We start from the raw sequence: 18,069 nt of genomic DNA on the forward strand, positions 1-18,069 counted from the left end.
ATGAAAGACTCTTTGCTTGAAGTCACTCCAGCTGATTACCTAAACTGCAACACATCAAACCCAATTTCCAAATTTGAAGATGGAGAAACAGTTTTCAAATTTAACCGTTCTGGCTTTTTTTATTTCATAAGTGGCCACAAAAATCATTGCAAATCTGGCCAAAGACTTATAATACGTGTAATGCACCCTTTTGAATCTGAAACTGCTTCGCCGGGGACTGCCCCGGCGATGGCGCCAACGGTGGCGGCTGGTGGCGGTGATGACGGCGGAGATGGTTGGGCTTCTGACTTCTTGGGACCCCCTGCAATTAATTCTACCATTGCACTTTCTGTTTTTAGTTATTTTGTTACTGCTCTTAGTGGTGTTATGGTCTTTCTTTATTTGCTTATGTAGAAGAATTAATTAGTCTATGTTTATTTTCATGTTTTTATAATTTGCTTTTAGTAATTGTTTCTCTATTTGGAAGTCAATTCATTTCTTAGTTATTTGTTATTAGGGAGTTTGACATTTATTTAATTGATTACAAAACTCTCTTAGTTATTTGTCATTTTTCTTTACAATACGAAAATTTATACTATGTTATTATACAATGTAGAGTGCGAACTAAGTATATTTATATAGCAATACAAGAATAATGTAATATTTAAAGATAAAAATGATCTAAAAGTAAGTAATCTCTACGCGATGTTCACCATATAACAACCCTATAATTATTAATCATATAATGATTCCTTTATTATTATTTGTCACATAACTAATATATTTAGCTTTAAACTTCTTATTTCACCCCTAATGAGATGATATATAGTCACATCAATATTTATAGCTTATTTTAGACTATAAATTTCTAACATCTTTTATTTCTTTAAATTAAGTGCGCAATTAAATTCCGTTGCATAAATTAAAATGGAATATATATATATATATATATTAGTTACCGAGGTAACTAATATGTGAACCGAACGAAATCAAGAAGGTAAAAACATAGTTTGTCCTTGATCTTGAAAAAATTGTGTGTAAAGGAATTGTCCCCATCGGAGGGATGTGTTACAGAGATTTAGGCCTCATTTATTTGCACTTAATGGAGGTCTAAATCTTAATTATCCAGATCTCAGATATTAAATGTGTTTATTTTTAAAGTCTAAATCTTAATTATTCAGATTTTAATCGTTAATTGTGTCTTTTTTTTTACTTTACAACCACTTAGTGAGTCTGAATAGGTCTGTATGATTAAGATCTATAACAGAGGCTTAATTTCTTTAAGATGCTATCATCCATATTCATTATTAAGCCGCCACCGCCTACCATTATCAACTACCACCATGCCACCACCACCACCATACTCAACCACCACCACCACCATTGTCGACTACCGCCACCCACCACTCCCACCACCATCATTCTCAACGACAACCAACACTCATCAACCTCAACTACCACAACTAATCACCCTATCACCATCAACAACCATAGCTGGCACTGTCCATCATTATAAACTATCACCATCTTCCTCAATCACAACTACGATCACCACCACCTGCCACTATTAACTATCATCATCCACCACCATCATCCTCAATCATAATAGCTACAACTACCAATCACACTAGCTACTACCCTAAACTACCACCATTAACCAAATCTACCGCCAACTACCACTTTTAGTCGGCATTCATAAGCACTACCGTTAGCCATCACTACTAGCAACTATCATATTTTTTAAAATTTTATATTTTATTGATGGAATATTTGATTAATTAGTATTTTATTTGAATTTTATGTTTATTAATTTTTATATAAAGGTAAATTTTATACATTCAGATGTTAAAATTCAAACAGCCTTAATCATTTAGTATTTAGATCTTAATACGCATCTTAACATTCAGATATGTGATCACACCTAACTATGCCTTATAAAAGGACAAAGCGGTCGCTGCAAATATACTCCGGTTAACAAGTCCGGAGTCGAATCTAACAGGAAATTAACTTATCAATCACAGCTATTGGACTCATAGAAATTCACGTATTCAATCTTCAGAGATATTTGAGTAACAAATTGGGTGTTTATTAACTAAATTTTACGTAATAAAAATGCAGTAATTAAGAACTAGCTATAAACGGTTTGTAAGCAAGAATGGGAATGGTCTAAGGTTCTAATTTCCCCTCTTATCGGAATCCTTTCCCCTATGTTTGTAATAAATTTGCTTAAGTCTTCTCTATTGATCATGAGCACTCTGACTGTCGTAACTCTTTCCCGAATAATTACAACAATATACTAGATATATTCTCCCGAATTACGCTAGCTGGGCTTAATTACAGTTCACTTAGATCGCACCCAAGGTTTCATTATCTCTAATCCGACCTTTAAACCCTTCGTATTGATCCTTCATATACATTAGGAGTGATGTTGTTCAACAACTACCTAAATATGCACTCTCTCCTGAGTAATACGTACTAAATAGGCACAATCGATTGAGGGTCCTTCAATCAACAACAATCACAATATAGTTGAACAAACAGAGAAAATACTATGGTAAATCTATGTTAACATAATAAGAAATTTATCCTCCAAGAGGTTCCCTCAAAACCCTAGGTTAGAAGTTTAGCTATGCATAATCGTTTCCACAATCATAGCAATAGAATTCATCATCAATGATAAAAACAAGAGGAAGAAAGGTAAAAACTCTATGCCGAATCTTCCGTCTTGCTTCTTGCTTGTTCTTGCCTTCAAAATCCCTTCAAAAACCTTGATACCTTCTTTTTGGGCGAGCTAGGCTTCTTATAGGTCAAGGAGAGTCGCCCCTGAACTTACGAATTTACCCCTGAAATAAAATTCCTCGGAGGGACGAGTGCGGCTGTAGTTGTACCGCGGTTGGACCGCGCATAATGCCTTCCTTTCTGCCTGACGAGCGCGGCTGCGATTGGCCCTCGTTCCTGGAGTTCAGTCTGTCTTCCATTTTTTTCCTTCTTCTTTTGCGCGCACTCACCCCCCGATTAGCCTTCCTTGCTCCAAATTAACTCCAAACACTCTTTAATGTCCTCATAGTCAGGAAATGCTCCTGCAAAGCACAAAGTTCATAATTAGAGCCATTTTTTGTCATTTAACATTCATATAACAATAAAGTATAGCTTAGTTGGAGCGTAAATGGTAGCTAAACTACATAATTATCCCCTATTATCAATACCCCACACTTAAATCATTGCTCGTCCCCGAGCAATCAAACCATACTCTACAGAGGTCTCCTTCACTTAGCAACTTCTCTAACTCATCACACCAAGAACATATCACAAGGATTGAGCCCAGTAGTGTAACATCTTCGCCTCAAGAGTTGACTCTCATATGCCACGCACTACTCCTAACTTACTCACTTACTCTAACGCAGAGGTTAAAACTCACCTTTCCTTTATGAATCAAGTGCCCTCTCATAACAACCGAGAGTAGTTCCACACACAATACAAGTTAAGAACACTTAGGAACATTCATATGCCACAAAAAATGTACCATAGGCTTTCCCGTAGTGTAATACTCCACTAATCGAGCTCATTCAGTCTAGGATCAAGTAGGACTTCATTTGGTTGTAATGTAGGTTGCGGAACGGGTATGATACATTTAGATATAAAAGTGACTACACCTCCCTGAGTACTTTAATACATACATCTTAACATTTAAGGCCCTACTTATGTCAAACCAAACTCCACCTTTTCATCCATGTGTATCACCCCATACTTATTTAAGAATAATTATATCAAGAGTCACCACTTATCAATGAATATATATATATTCACAACAATACAACTATTTTTCTGTTTTCTTTCTTTTTCAATTCAAGTGACTCTTACATTTTCAAAACAGTGCACCTTTCTCCTTATTTCATTAGTTCCACTAAAAAGCTAAACCAAACACCCCACACTTTAACTTTTACAAAGTTCATAACTATTGAAGTTCTCATGAGAGGTTCAAAGGTTTAAATAAATGGTCAATTCAAACATATGGGTAAGGCTTGTAATGTAGCTGTCAAAGAAACATGATTACATGCTCAAAGGGGTTAACTACGATATATAACAGCTAGGTGGGTAAAGTATATATATAGCTCAACAAAGAAATGCTTATATCACTTCCAAGACTGAATAAAATTACTATTTCGCTTTGCAAACACATGGGACAAGTTTTAGGCATCAAATGCAGTGCACAAAATACAACAAATCTCACACACACATGGTACATGACTCAGTCCAGATTGGATCATCGAAACACTCTAGTCAGAGTACTTAAGCCAAGTTAAGAACATACAATTTAAGGTACTCTAACAAGAATCAACAACTAAGCCTAAGCGTCACACTAAAGTATCTACTATATTCAAGGCATAATGACGTTAAGAGATCCTCCTTCCATATCAGCCCATATACAACAAGTACCTAACTAAAAATTAAAAACTAACTAACCCGATTCAAACAAAAACCCTTGGAAAAGAACCACGGTCCAAAGAAAAACCAAGGGGTAATTGATACACTACCTACAAAAGAATTTTTTTTATCGGCTCAGACCTTCAAGAAACCCGTCGAGTGATATCTGTCGTCGGGAAAAGTCAAAAATTTGAACTTTTCACATATTCACACATTCAGACAACTAACCGAAAACCAAAATCAAGCTACGTTCCTATATATATACAACATACAAATAAAGTATCCCCCACCCCACACTTAAAAAGATGTCATGTCCTTATGTCATGAAGTAGAAAGTAATGCGAGGCAAAGGAACTTCCCTGAAAGATCAGTCTTGATCAGAGACAGTGCGGGGGTCTAAGTGACACGCCCTCCCTAGCACACGCAGCCAGCCCATGATTTTCTTCTCTGATTTATCATTTTGGGTGTCTAAGGCATCAACTCTAGTCCCCAAGTTTGTGACAGTCGTACGCAGCCCTGCCATTTCCTACTCTAAGGCTGCCAGCAGCGTAATCCGACCGACCCCGGACGGTTCTTCGGCGTCTGCAACTTGCTCATGGGTGGGCGACTCAGCCCCCGCGTCATCCTGCTCATCATCACCCTCCTCAAGTGTATTAGAATCATCACTATTAGCACCTTCATGTGCCATAGGGTCCTTCTCAATAGTCACTTTATCCGCCCGAAAATTTGCTTCTTTCTTCACTTTTCCATCCACACTCAAGTTCTCCGGTACCCGTGCTGCCCGACATAATCTAGTGAGTAGGGAAGGGAAGAAGAAACCATACCGCCACACTGGACAATGGATGAACATCTCTTCGTAAATAATCTTGGCCATGTCAAAATTTTGGCCATTCATAAAACACCAAATCAATGCAGCTCCAAGACCATTTACTTCAGTGGTGTTGGAAGAAGGGAGCAGGCGGCTATTGATGATATACAGCCAACACTTCTCTTCAAAGGTGAGTGCCGCCGAATGAAACTTCTTCCCAGGTAGAATCTACACAACTTCCTTGTCGGGCACACATATTATTTCAAAGAACAAATCCCACGTGGTGAATCGTTTGCCATGGGCTTCATAGTAGTCCTACGCCCCAGGTATGGGCAGCCGGTATGCTCTCCGAATGGCCTTAACAAATGCGTCCACATTTTTCTTTCTCACCATGCAAACATCGTTTACATGTTCTAGAAGGTTCACGTAAAACTCCCGCACAACCATCAAATTAGCTTCATCCGGTTCTTCAAAAGAAATATCCAGCCCGCGCTAGAACAATTCATTGTCATGTTGGGATAATTATATTTTAGAGACCTTATATCAATACCCCTCTCCGGTATGGGCTTCTTGGATGCCTAGTGACCAAAACGGTCCTGAGCTACGCTGGAGACGAATTTGGAACTATCATACTAACGAGCAGGATTTGAGGCTCGTGCCCTGGAGGATCCAACTTGGCCACTGGAGAAAGCACCGGTGGTTCGATGTTTCTTGGAGGGCGTCATACTACCCGAAACAAATATCACTATTAGCGAAGCATAAAATATGTGAACCAAGGGAGGTTACTCAGACTTCACTCGCACAATTAGTCACAATGTACATTTAAAACTCCCTGTGGCATTTAAACAAACACTGTATATGCACAATTCACTGGAATCCCCAAATAACAAATTGATAATCCAAACTCAACCACAGTTAACCCAATGTCACCACACATGTCAAGAGATACATCTACTACAACCTCAACAAGCCCACTAGGGTACAAAGGCACAACACTAAAGAAATCTACTAAAGAAGAAGAAAACTACTATATAACCAAGAACTCAAATATCCCAACAATAATATAAACAAGTGACCTTACCTGGTGGAGTTATAGGTATGTTATGTGAGGGGAAACTGTTAGAACAGAAAAGAGGGTGGAGTGGGTATGGGTTGATTGTTTGATGTGAGAGTATGAGGGTTGGGGTTCTTTGGGAAGAAGGAGAAAGGGGTATGTGTTGTGATTTTTATGAGAGGGTTTTGGATGGAGGGACGGTTATTTTGGACTTAAGAGAAAAAGGGTGCGGGAAATCAGGTTTGGGGGGAGGGATATTAACACAAAAAATAAAAAAATATGAAATATAAAATAACAAAAAATAATACGCTAACTAAGCTTGCAGCCGGAGCTACGTGCGCGGTCATACCGTGGTCCGAGCGCGTCCATACACGTGAGAGAGAATGTTGGTCGATTTGCGCGGTCTGTCCGTGGTCCGACCGTGGCTGCGATTGTTGCAATTTACGCGAGGCAGAAAGGAAGTCAATATGCACAGTTTAAGTGCGGCCGCGGACCTGACTCTGGGATTTTTCCTCTCTCGCCACTTTTTACCTATCTCTGGGTTGATCCCTTCAGCGCCTGATGGACTTATCACTCGCCCAAACTCACCTACACTTGTCAGTACCTAAAAAAATAAAAATAACAAATTCTAACTACATAACAATCACTACGCAATGGGTTGCCTCCCAACAAGAGCCTTAGTTAATGTTATGGCACGACGAATACAACAAATCAATGGGTTGTCTCCCATGAAACACCTGATTTAACATCGCGGCACGACGTAGATAAGCGTATTTAAAGTACGCTCAACATTAGAGGCTCGATCAAATGGTTCACTGATATTGCCTTTACTTCCTCCATGCCCATATAATATTTTAATCTATGCCCATTGACTCTGAACGCGCAAGAGTCATTACTCGTATCAATCTCTACAGCACCCGTGGGGTGAATTTCAACCACATGAAAAGGGACTGACCATCGTGATTTTAATTTGCCCGGAAATAACTTTAGTCGTGAGTTGTATAGCAATACCGTATCTCCAGGTTTAAAATTCCACTCAATAATATTTCTATCATGTATCATCTTCATTCTCTCCTTGTATAATCTTGTTCTCTCAAAAGCGTGATATCTGAATTCATCGAGCTCGTGAAACTCCATTACTCTACTTGTTCCCGTAGCTACAATATCAAGATTCAACTGTCTCAATACCTACCAAGCTCTATGCTCCAACTCTACTGGTAAATGACACACTTCCCAAACACCAACTTGTATGGCATTATGCCGATTGGAGTTTTAAAGGCGGTTCGATAAGCCCAAAGTGCATCATCTAACTTCCTCGCCCAATCTGTTCTAGTAGCATTCACAGTCTTAGTCAGCACACTCTTTATTTCTCTGTTCGAGACTTCCACTTGCCCGCTTGTTTGTGGATGATATGGGGTGGCCACCTTGTGGCATACATCATACTTCTCCAACAACTTTGCGAAGTCTCGATTACAAAAGTGAGTGCCTCAGTCACTGATTATTGCCCTTGGGGTGCCAAATCGGGTGAAGATGTTCTTTCTCAAAAAACCAATTACCCCCTTTGCATCATTTGTAAAGAGTGCTATAGCTTCCACCCATTTGGACAAGTAGTCCACAGCGACGAGTATGTACTTGTTGCCATATGAGCTGACGAAAGGCCCCATGAAATCCATCCCCCATACATCAAACATTTCTACCTCCTGAATTGGGTTCATGGGCATCTCATGTCTATGGGAAATGTTCCCGGTTTGTTGGCATTCATCACAGCTCTTTACCCATAAATGTGCATCTTTTAACAATGTTGTCTAGTAGAAGCCCGACTCCAAGACCTTCGCAACTGTCCTCACTCCCCTGAAGTGCCCACCATATGGTGAAGTGTGGCATGCCTGTAAAATAGAAGATTGTTCTATCTCGGGGATACATCTTCGGATCATGTTATCAATACAAATCCTAAACAGATACGGCTTATCCCAATAGTACATGCGACAATCATGAAAGAACTTTTTCTTTTGAACAAAGGAAAGGTCATAAGGAACAATACCGCTCGCCAAGTAGTTTGCAATGTCTGCATACCATGGCGCTTCCTCGAGACTCGTGGCTAGTAGTTGTTCATTTGAGAAACTTTCCAGAATCTCTTCTACCTCAACCTTCTTCTCAGCTTCTTCCAGCCTAGACAAATGATCAGCTACTTAGTTCTCCGTTCCCTTTCGGTCACGGATTTCCAAATCAAATTTTTGCAGCAATAGTACTTATCGAATCAGGTGCAGTTTTGAATCCTTCTTCTCGATTAAGTACTTGAGAGCAGCATGGTGAGTGTAAACAATTACCTTCGAACCTATCAGGTATGACCTGAATTTGTCAAATGCGAACACCATTGCCAGTATCTCCTTCTCGGTTACAGTGTGATTTAACTGGGCTCCATTCAGCGTTCTACTTGCGTAGTATATTGGATGCATCATTTTATCCTTTTGCTGCCCAAGAATTGCTCCCACAACATAATTACTCGCATCACACATCATCTCAAATGGTTGCTCTCAGTCGAGTGCAACTATGATAGGTGTTGTTACCAGTCTCTTCTTTAATTCCTCAAAAGCTACCCTGCAGTCATCAGAAAACAAAAAGGGTGATCTTTTTCAAGCAATTTACATAAGGGGTTAGCAATTTTGGAAAAATCTTTTATAAATCTCATATAGAAACCGGCGTGCCCAAGGAAACTTTTGATTGCTTTCACAAAAGTGGGTGGTGGAAGCTTTTCTATCACATCAATCTTTGCACGATCTACCTCAATACCTTTACTTGACGCTAGGTGCCCCAAGACTATACCTTCCTATACCATAAAATGGCATTTTTCTCAATTGAGAGTCAGATTAGTGTCCATACACCTTTTCAAATCTCTTCTCAAGTTCACAAGGCAATCATCGAATGAGTTCCCTACCACTGAGAAGTCATCCATGAAAACCTCCATTATCTCCTCTACCATATCTATGAATATGGCCATTATGCACCTTTGGAATGTGGTGGGTGCGTTGCATAGTCCAAATGACATTCATCGAAAAGCATAGATTCCATAAGGGTAGGTGAACGACGTTTTCTCTCTATCCTCTGGGGCAATAGAAATCTGATTATACCCCGAGTACCCATCCAGAAAGCAGAAATGAGACCTCCCTACCAATTTATCTAGCATCTGATCAATGAATGGCAGTGGGAAATGGTCCTTCCTAGTAGCCAAGTTCAACTTCCTGTAATCCATGTAGATGCGCCAACCTGTGACTATTCGTGTAGAGATCAACTCGTTCTTCTCATTTTTCACTACCGTCATACCTCCTTTTTGGTACACATTGCACTGGACTAACCCAGTTGCTGCCAGAGATTGGGAATATGATTCCCGCATCCAACCACTTAATAACTTCCTTTTTCACCACTTCTTTCATGTTGGGGTTCAACATTCTTTGATGTTCTCTTAAAGGTTTGTGCCCATATTCCAGTAGAATCTTATGCATACAGAAGGCCGGGCTGATCCCCTTAATGCCTGCAATGGTCCACCCAATTGCATTCTTACACTCAGTCAGTACCTGCAAAAGTTGGTCTGCCTGCACATCTAACAAACTGGCTGAGATAATAACAGGTAAAGTTGAGTCAGGTCCTAAGAATGCATACCTGAGATGGGATGGCAGTGGCTTCAGTTCCAACTTTGGTTGCTCTTCTATCGATGGCTTAGCTAGAGGAGTTTTTCTTTCCTCTAAGTGCAAGGGCTCAAATTCAAGCTCCCTTATCCAAAAACCTCGGCCTTCCAGAGCCAGTACCCACTCTGCCAAGTCTTCACTATTACTTCATCTAAGTTCACGAGACAAGCTGCTAGAGGGTCTTTAATGTTCAGTGCCTCATCTTCCTCCACAAGACTACATCCACCGCGTCTATTAGAGAGCAATTTGCAAATTCACTTGGTCTCCGCATAGATTTCTTCACGTTGAATGTTATCTCTTCATCATTTAATCTCATCTTGAGCTCTCCAATTACACAATCAATTAAGGCTCTCCTAGTGGCCAAGAATGGTCTTCCCAAAATTATGGGAATTTCCTCATCAACCCAACTGTTAAGGATGGCAAAATCTGCTAGGAACACAAACTTCCCAACCTGTACCAATACATCATCTAGAATCCCAGAGGGCCTCTTCACTATTTGATCAGCCAGCTGTAGTAACATAAACGTGGGTCTAGCTCTTCCAATGCCTAGCCTTTTGTAGATAGCCAGGGGCATAAGGTTTATGCTTGCTCCTAGATCACACAGTGCCTTAGCAAATGCAAAGTTGCCTATTGTGCAAGGGATTGTGATACTCCCATGGTCAGACAACTTCTCAGCTATGGGTATCGTTACATTAGCACTGCAGGTTTGAGTTAGTGTAAACATGGACAAGTCTTGAAAGTCGAACTTGCGGGACATCAAGTCCTTCATCATCTTCGCATAACCAAGCATCTCCTTTAAAACATCAATCAATGGAATGTTTACCTAAATTTGCTTTCTCCAAGAATTTCTTGTACTGCTCATCTTTATGATACTTGGACAATCTCTGTGGGAATGGTGTTGGAGGTCACTTTTTCCCTGTGATCTGATTTTTCTCTTATCCAGGCACTGCTTCCACTATCAGATCCGGTGCAACCTCTGTCTCTTTCACAAATTCTTCTTCCTTGTTGATGTTCTCTTGCGCCTGTTGTATCGTCACCTCAGTTAACCCTGCTGAATTGTCTATCTCTACGGGTATTAGCACCAATATCTTCGTCGGTCTGCTTTCACAAGCAATGTTTTGCTCCCGATCTAAGTCTCTACCATTTCGGAGACTCACTACCATCAGATGCTTTGGGCCCTACTCTTTTGGATTGATTTGGGTGTTTGCAGGTAATGTCCCATGAGGACAATTATTTAAGGCCATGGAAATATGTCCTAATTGGATCTCAATATTCTTTATTGCTGACTCATATGAGTCTAACTGTCAGTTAGTTTTCCAGTGGACCCAATAACTTGTTGCATCATTCTCTCAAGTTTAGAAAACCCATCTTCATGTCCCATAGACTGTTATTATAGAGGTTGTTGATAAGCCTGTTGCTGATTTTGCTGGTTGTAACCCGGTTGCCTTTGGTAAGGCACCATTTGACCCTGTGGTCGCATAGCCCCATGGTTATTGTTGTTGTTGTACTGCTGCTGAGTTGGTCTATATTGTTGATTCTGCTGACCCCAATTCTGAACACTTGGTCTCGGTCCCCGTAATTGGCCACATAATTCATGTTCTCCTGATATTGTTGGTTATCCACGAGCAAACATATGGTTGATTAATGCATGATGTACATAAACCCCCCATTAGTTGTATCAACTATGTGTACCTGCTGCTTCTAGCCTGATTCATCAACCTTTTTGGTGAGGATGCTCATTTGTGTCAGTAGAGTGGCCATATTTTTAGCTATGGAGTTAGTCAGGTCTAACGCCACTGAGTGAACCACATGAGTGATTGGAGCATTTCTTGTCGTCCATCCTGAGTTTTGTGTCATCTTGTCAAGTAGGATCTTGCTTTCTCTGAATGTTTTGCTCAAAAATGCTCCACCTGCTGAAGCATCAACATTGACTTTCAAACTATCTGCCAAACCCATGTAAAATCTCTGCCCCAACATCTGCTGCGGAATACCACAATGTGTATACGTAACTAGTAGACCCTTGAATCTCCCCCACGTTTTTTGTAACGTATCTGTTGGTTTCTGTCTGAAGCTCAATATCTTATCATTTTGCTAAGCAGTCTTGTTGGATGGGTAAAATTTGTTCACAAATTGCTTGACTAATTCCTCCCAACTAGTGATGGAATTTATGGGGAGTTAATTAAGAAAAGTCTGAGCTGCCCCAGTCACTGAGAATGGAAATAACAACAGACGTATTGCTTTCGGTGTCACGTTATGTTACCTCTGTATGGCACAGATTGACAGGAAATTCTTCAGATGCTGCTGAGGATCTTCAACGTATGACTCAGAGAATAGTCCCTTGTTCTGCAATAAATGTAGCATATTATTTGTGATCTGGAATGAATTCGCTTATATCTGAGGGACTACAATGGCAGTTAATAAGTTATTAGTGGTGGGTTGTGCCCAATCATATAGTGCTGCTTCTAGCACAAGAGGCACCATACCCTGATCATTTGGGTCATTTACGTTGTTCCTATTATTTGGGTCATTCTCGTTGTCTCTGTTGTTTAGATTATCGTCTTCCATGTCTGGTTCAATTTTTTCGGTTGAGTTCTATTGTTGTTTGTCTTTCTTGTTTGCATGGTTCAATGCCTTGAATACTTTCTCAGGATCTGATAATGCTTCAAACAATTCACCAGTTCTTGAGGAGTGTCTAGGCATGCACCTGTAATAACCACGGCTACAAACGTTAGAATTTCAATTATTAGTTTAAATTGAAGAAAATTGACTACAGTAAGAATTTTTGCACTTCTTTTTAACTTCAATTAATAACACTATTAATTCCCCGGCAACGACGCCAAAATTTGATCACGCCCAACTACACCTTATAAAAAGGAAAAAGCGGTCGTTGCAAATATATTCTGATTAACAAGTCCAGAGTCGAATCTCACAGGGAATTAACTTATCAATCACAGCTATTGAACACACAAAAATTCACGTATTCAATTTTCAGGATATTTGAATAACAAATTGGGTGTTTATTAACTAAATGTTACGTAATAAAAATGCAGCAATAAGAACTAGCTATAAACGGTTTATAAGCAAGAATGGGAATGGTCTAAGGTTCTGATTTCCCCTCTTGTCGGAATCCTTTCCGCTATGTTTGTAATAAATTTGCCTAAGTCTTCTCTATCGATCATGAGCACTCTGACTGTCGTAAATCTCTCCCGAGTAATTACAATAATATATTAGACATATTCTCCTGAATTACGCTACCTGGCCTTAATTACAGTTTACTTAGATCGCACTCAAGGTTTCGTTATCCCTAATCCCACCTTTAAACCCTTCGTATTGATATCTCATATACGTTAGAAGTGATGTTGTTCAACAACTACCTAAATATGCACTCTCTCCCGAGTAATACATACTAAATAGGCACAGTCGATTGAGGGTCCTTCAATCAACAACAATCACAATATAGTTGAACAAACAGAGAAAATATTATGGCAAATCTATGTTAACATACCAAAAAATTCATCCTCCAAGAGGTTCCCTCAAAACCCTAGGTTAGAAGTTTAGCTATGCATAATCGTTTCCACAGTCATAGCAATATAATTCATCATCAATGATAAAAACAAGAGGAAGAAAGGTAAAAACTCTATGCCGAATCTTCCGTCTTACTTCTTGCTTGTTCTTGCCTTCAAAATCGCTTCAAAAACCTTGATAGCTTCTTTTTGGGCGAGCTCGTCTTCTTATAGGTCAAAGAGGGTCGCCCTTGAACTTACGAATTTACCCCTGAAATAAAATTCCTCGGAGGGACGAGCGCAGCCGCGGTTGGACCGCGCATAATACCTTCCTTTCTGCCTGACGAGCGCGGCCGCGGTTGGCCCGCGCTCTTGGAGTTCAGTCAGTCTTCCATATTTTTGCTTCTTCTTTTGCGCGCACTCACCCCCGATTGACCTTTCTTGCTCCAAATTAACTCCAAACACTCTTTAATGTCCTCATAGTTAGGAATTGCTCCTACAAAGCACAAAGTTCATAATTAGAGCTATTTGTTGTCATTTAACATTCATATAACAATAAAGTATAGCTTAGTTGGAGCGTAATTTAGTATTTAGATCTTAAAACACATCTTAATATTCAGATGTATATTCAGATTCAGATGTCTTAATCTTAATACACATCTTGATATTCAGACATGTATTCAGATTCAGACGTCTTAATCTTTAAAAAAAACAAATGAGGCCTTAGTGCCATAAAATATGTACAGTTAGACATTTCTATAACAACATCTTTATATAAAAATCATTTACTATAAAAGTCAAGTTTTTTTGGAACAGATTTTTATGTTATGTTATAATTTATGTTCTTTATAACAACACCTCACTATAGCAGCCAAAAAATATCGGAACAAACGAGGCTGTTATAGAGAGGTTTGACTGTATTATGCTGGAATATTTCCGAATTGCATTCCATATTCACATAGGTTCTGGGAAGGGCCGCATCTCAGAGGGTCTGATGTAGACAACGTACTCTAACCTATGCATTAGTGACCGCTTTCACGGATCGAAACTATGACCTTTAGGCTACACATAGACAATTTTAACGTTGCTCCAAAACTCCCTTTCAATGTCCGAGGAAGGACCGTACTCTAGGAAGTGTGATATAGACAGCCTACCCTAATACAAGTATTAGTGTCTACTTCTACGGCTTAAACCCGTAACTTATTGATTATTACGGCATATAGTGCCATAAAATATACTATTATTATGCCAATTAAGAATGTTTTAAGTTTGATGCATGGGATGACTTGGGGGAGCTTGGCTATTTCATGCTGAGGTGAAATAAGGCCGGTAAATGACTGACTTACTAGCTAGCTACTTCTTCTATTTATCATTATTAGGGGTCGTTTGGTAGCATGCATTAGATAAGCTAATGCATGCATTGGCTTTGTATATTAATAATATATTGTTTGGTAGATATTTTGAATCTATGCATTAGTTATGCAAGCATTAGTTATACATCCTATTTGGTATTATCCTATGCATAACTAATGCATAAAAAACAATGGTATTAGTAATGCAATGGGTTTTAATGCATGTATTAGCTTAGTTAAAAACAAAATTGTCCTTCAAAATTTATGCTTGATTAAAATATGTTAGTTATTATATTAATGCAAGTTCAAAATAATCCAAATAGTGAGAAATAAAATTATATCCCTAGTAAATAAATAAATACTTAGCATATTTCCTTTTTTATAAATAAATATTTAATTTTATTTTACAATATAGGTAGACAAATAAAATAATTTTTTTAAACTTTTTCATATAAAAACATTTCTCAACATATGTTTTTTTTAAAAAGTTGCAGTGTGAACTAGTTTTGAGGGCATTTTTGTAAACAAACAACTCTTTTAGAAATTGTGTAATACTTTAATACATCAAACCAAACAATGGATAAGAAATATGTCAGCATAACTAATACCAACATAATTAATGCAAGCATAACTAATACCAGCATTACTAATACACCCTATTCAGCATTATTCTTATACATCCTACCAAACGACCCCTTAGAGTGAAGTAACATTTGATTTAACTTTGTGAAAGGCGTCATATTATATTAGACTCATCCTCAGTCTTGTTGTCATACTTAGAATTCAAACAAAATATGCTCATTCGTAGTTTTATTTTGTATTTCATACAACTGACATTAGTTGTGTGAGGCGGCTTTTTGTCTCATAAATTTGTGGACTCCAATCTTACACTTCTGGACTCATAAAAATCCGGGTCTACAAAACTGTGAGACAAAAAAAATGCCTCATACAACTAGTGTCAATTGGATGAGACACAGAATAAAAAATTTCGTCCATTCCTTTCTGGTCATATAAGATCGTTGGCGGATTTGTTTGCCTAAAAATGACTTTGACAAAGGAAATTGTAGTATTTGAACGTAAATATTAGTTTAGAAGATTTTCCAATTTTCTCCTCGGCAACTAAGTGGGTGTTTGGACATAAGAATTGTGAAATACGTGAAAATGCTATTTGAATATTAGAATTGTGTTTGGACATAAATACAATATGAAGTTATTTTTGAATTTTGTGAGTGATTTGAAGTGAAAATAATTAAAAAAGAATTTTTGGGTGTTTTTCATATTTCTAGAAACGTTTCGAAATTCAACTTCGGCTAAAATTTGAAATTTTCATGGCCAAATAAATATTCCAAAAAAAAGAAGAAAAAAATTCCAAAAAAGTACTTCCTCCGTTCCAATTTATGTGAACTTGTTTGACTGAACACGAAATTTTAAGAAAAAATGAAGACTTTTGAAATTTGTGATCCTAAACAAGCCAAAAAAGTGCCCAGAGTATTTATGTAGTTATACAAGCTTCTCATTAAGGGTAGAATTATAAGTTTAAGATAAATTATTACCGTATTTAGAAAGGGGTCATTCTTTTTTGAACGGACCAAAAAAAAAAATATGTTCACATAGACTGGAACAGAGGGAGTAATTTTTTTTTTTGCCAAATGGGCCCTGAGACTTGATTTATCAATCATCGGGAATCCTCGTAAAAATAGCACGAGATAGCCAATTTTCAGACTGGTCATTCAAAAATAGCCAGCGTTTATAAAGTCATTGAAAAATAGCCACTATTTTGCTGCAACACGAAAAGTTCCAGCATAATATACTGGAGATCGGTGCACGTGTATATGAACTTCTAGCATATTATGCTGTAACTCCAACACGCGAAAAGTTTCAGTATATCATGCTGGACCGGTATATTATACTGGAGTATTTTTTCGGATTTTGAACAGCGTTTTCGTTCAAATTTACTTTACATGAAAAGTGACTAAATTTTAAATTCTTTTGAAAATGCAGCTATATTTGAATGATCACTTATAAATCTCACTATTTTTTAATTTCTCCCAAAATCCTCACGATCCGGGTGAACTTCTATTTTCAAAACGCTAATTGTTCCTAGATGCGGAGATTATATTAGCTTTTCAAAACGCTAGTTGTTCCTATTATAATAAAGAGAAAATGCATAAAGTACCCATTAAATTTATCCGGAAAAATCAGTTACACACCTAAATTTTACGGGCGACTTTTTACCTCCTCATTCTTGATCGAAGTGTATTAATTATCTATCTAAAATTAAAGAACCACTTTTGTACTAGAAAGTGTTACACACGCCCCTGCCACGTCAGAACCACATAAATGCCATCTAAAAAAAATTCTGGTTTTTCCTTTTTTTTCTTTTGAAATTTTTCGAGTTTATCCATCACTTTCCTCCGTTTTCTATAGTACCCATTGTCACACCTCCTTTTTCCGCCCCCGCGAGGATACAAGGAGTTTTTTCCAATTAAAGGACAGTCGAAACGGGATTTATTTATTTATTTCAGAGTCGCCACTTGGGAGATTTAGGGTGTCCCAAGTCACCAGTTTAATCCCGAATCGAGGAAAAGAATGACTCCATATTACAGTCCGCGAACCAGAAATCCGGATAAGGAATTCTGTTAACCCGGGAGAAGGTGTTAGGCATTCCCGAGTTCCGTGGTTCTAGCACGGTCGCTCAATTGTCATATTTGGCTTATTTATCTGATTTTAATACAATTATGAACCGATGTGCCAATTTTAACTCTTTACCACTTTATTATTATTTAAAAAAAAATTATGAACATCGTTTAAAACATGTCTTTGGATTATGTCACATGAAATGCACCCGCAATCCGGAACACATTTTTATTCAATGTTTTAGGATTTAGATTTGGGTCGCATGAAATGCGCATCCGAGTTTAAGAAGGTAAAATTAATTAAATCGCGCCTAAAGAGTCTAGCGTATCATTATTTTGGGTAGGGCCGTGAAATTTGCTAAAATGGCTCCTCCCTAATTCTAAGCGATTAAATGTACATTTATTGAGGGCCCCGCAATCTATACATTTCATTAAGCGAGGCTCATCTCATTTATTTGGACAAATCTTAAAACGACTACATTTTTCTATAAAAATGAGTCTCTAAAATAAAGAAAGAAAATCCTAATTTATTACTAGCTTTTATTATTTTAAGAAGACATGACATGCTAATTGCTTGATTAATACAAATATTGATGAAAAAGGAATTTCACTCTTAATTTCGAAATTAT

General features: G+C 38.1%; 2 protein-coding genes across 2 annotated transcripts; one reads left to right on the forward strand and one right to left on the reverse strand.

The window, feature by feature from the left end:
* Positions 1-393, forward strand: LOC142164783 (early nodulin-like protein 7). Its single transcript, XM_075223387.1, has one exon. The coding sequence runs from the start codon at positions 1-3 to the stop codon at positions 391-393; it is 393 nt and encodes a 130-aa protein (XP_075079488.1).
* Positions 394-10,139: 9,746 nt separating this feature from the next.
* On the reverse strand, positions 10,140-10,739 carry LOC142164784 (uncharacterized). The gene has a single exon (XM_075223390.1). It carries the CDS (start codon positions 10,737-10,739, stop codon positions 10,140-10,142), a length of 600 nt encoding a protein of 199 aa, XP_075079491.1.
* Between the last annotated feature and the right edge of the window lie 7,330 nt (positions 10,740-18,069).

This window comes from Nicotiana tabacum, chromosome 1, assembly GCF_000715075.1.
Source record: "Nicotiana tabacum cultivar K326 chromosome 1, ASM71507v2, whole genome shotgun sequence".
In the NCBI taxonomy this organism is placed as follows: domain Eukaryota; kingdom Viridiplantae; phylum Streptophyta; class Magnoliopsida; order Solanales; family Solanaceae; genus Nicotiana; species Nicotiana tabacum.

Excerpts from the sequence above, each read along its gene's own strand:
- LOC142164783 (XM_075223387.1), top strand. The coding sequence starts at position 1 with ATGAAAGACTCTTTGCTTGAAGTCACTCCAGCTGATTACCTAAACTGC.
- LOC142164784 (XM_075223390.1), bottom strand. The coding sequence starts at position 10,739 with ATGCTTGGTTATGCGAAGATGATGAAGGACTTGATGTCCCGCAAGTTC.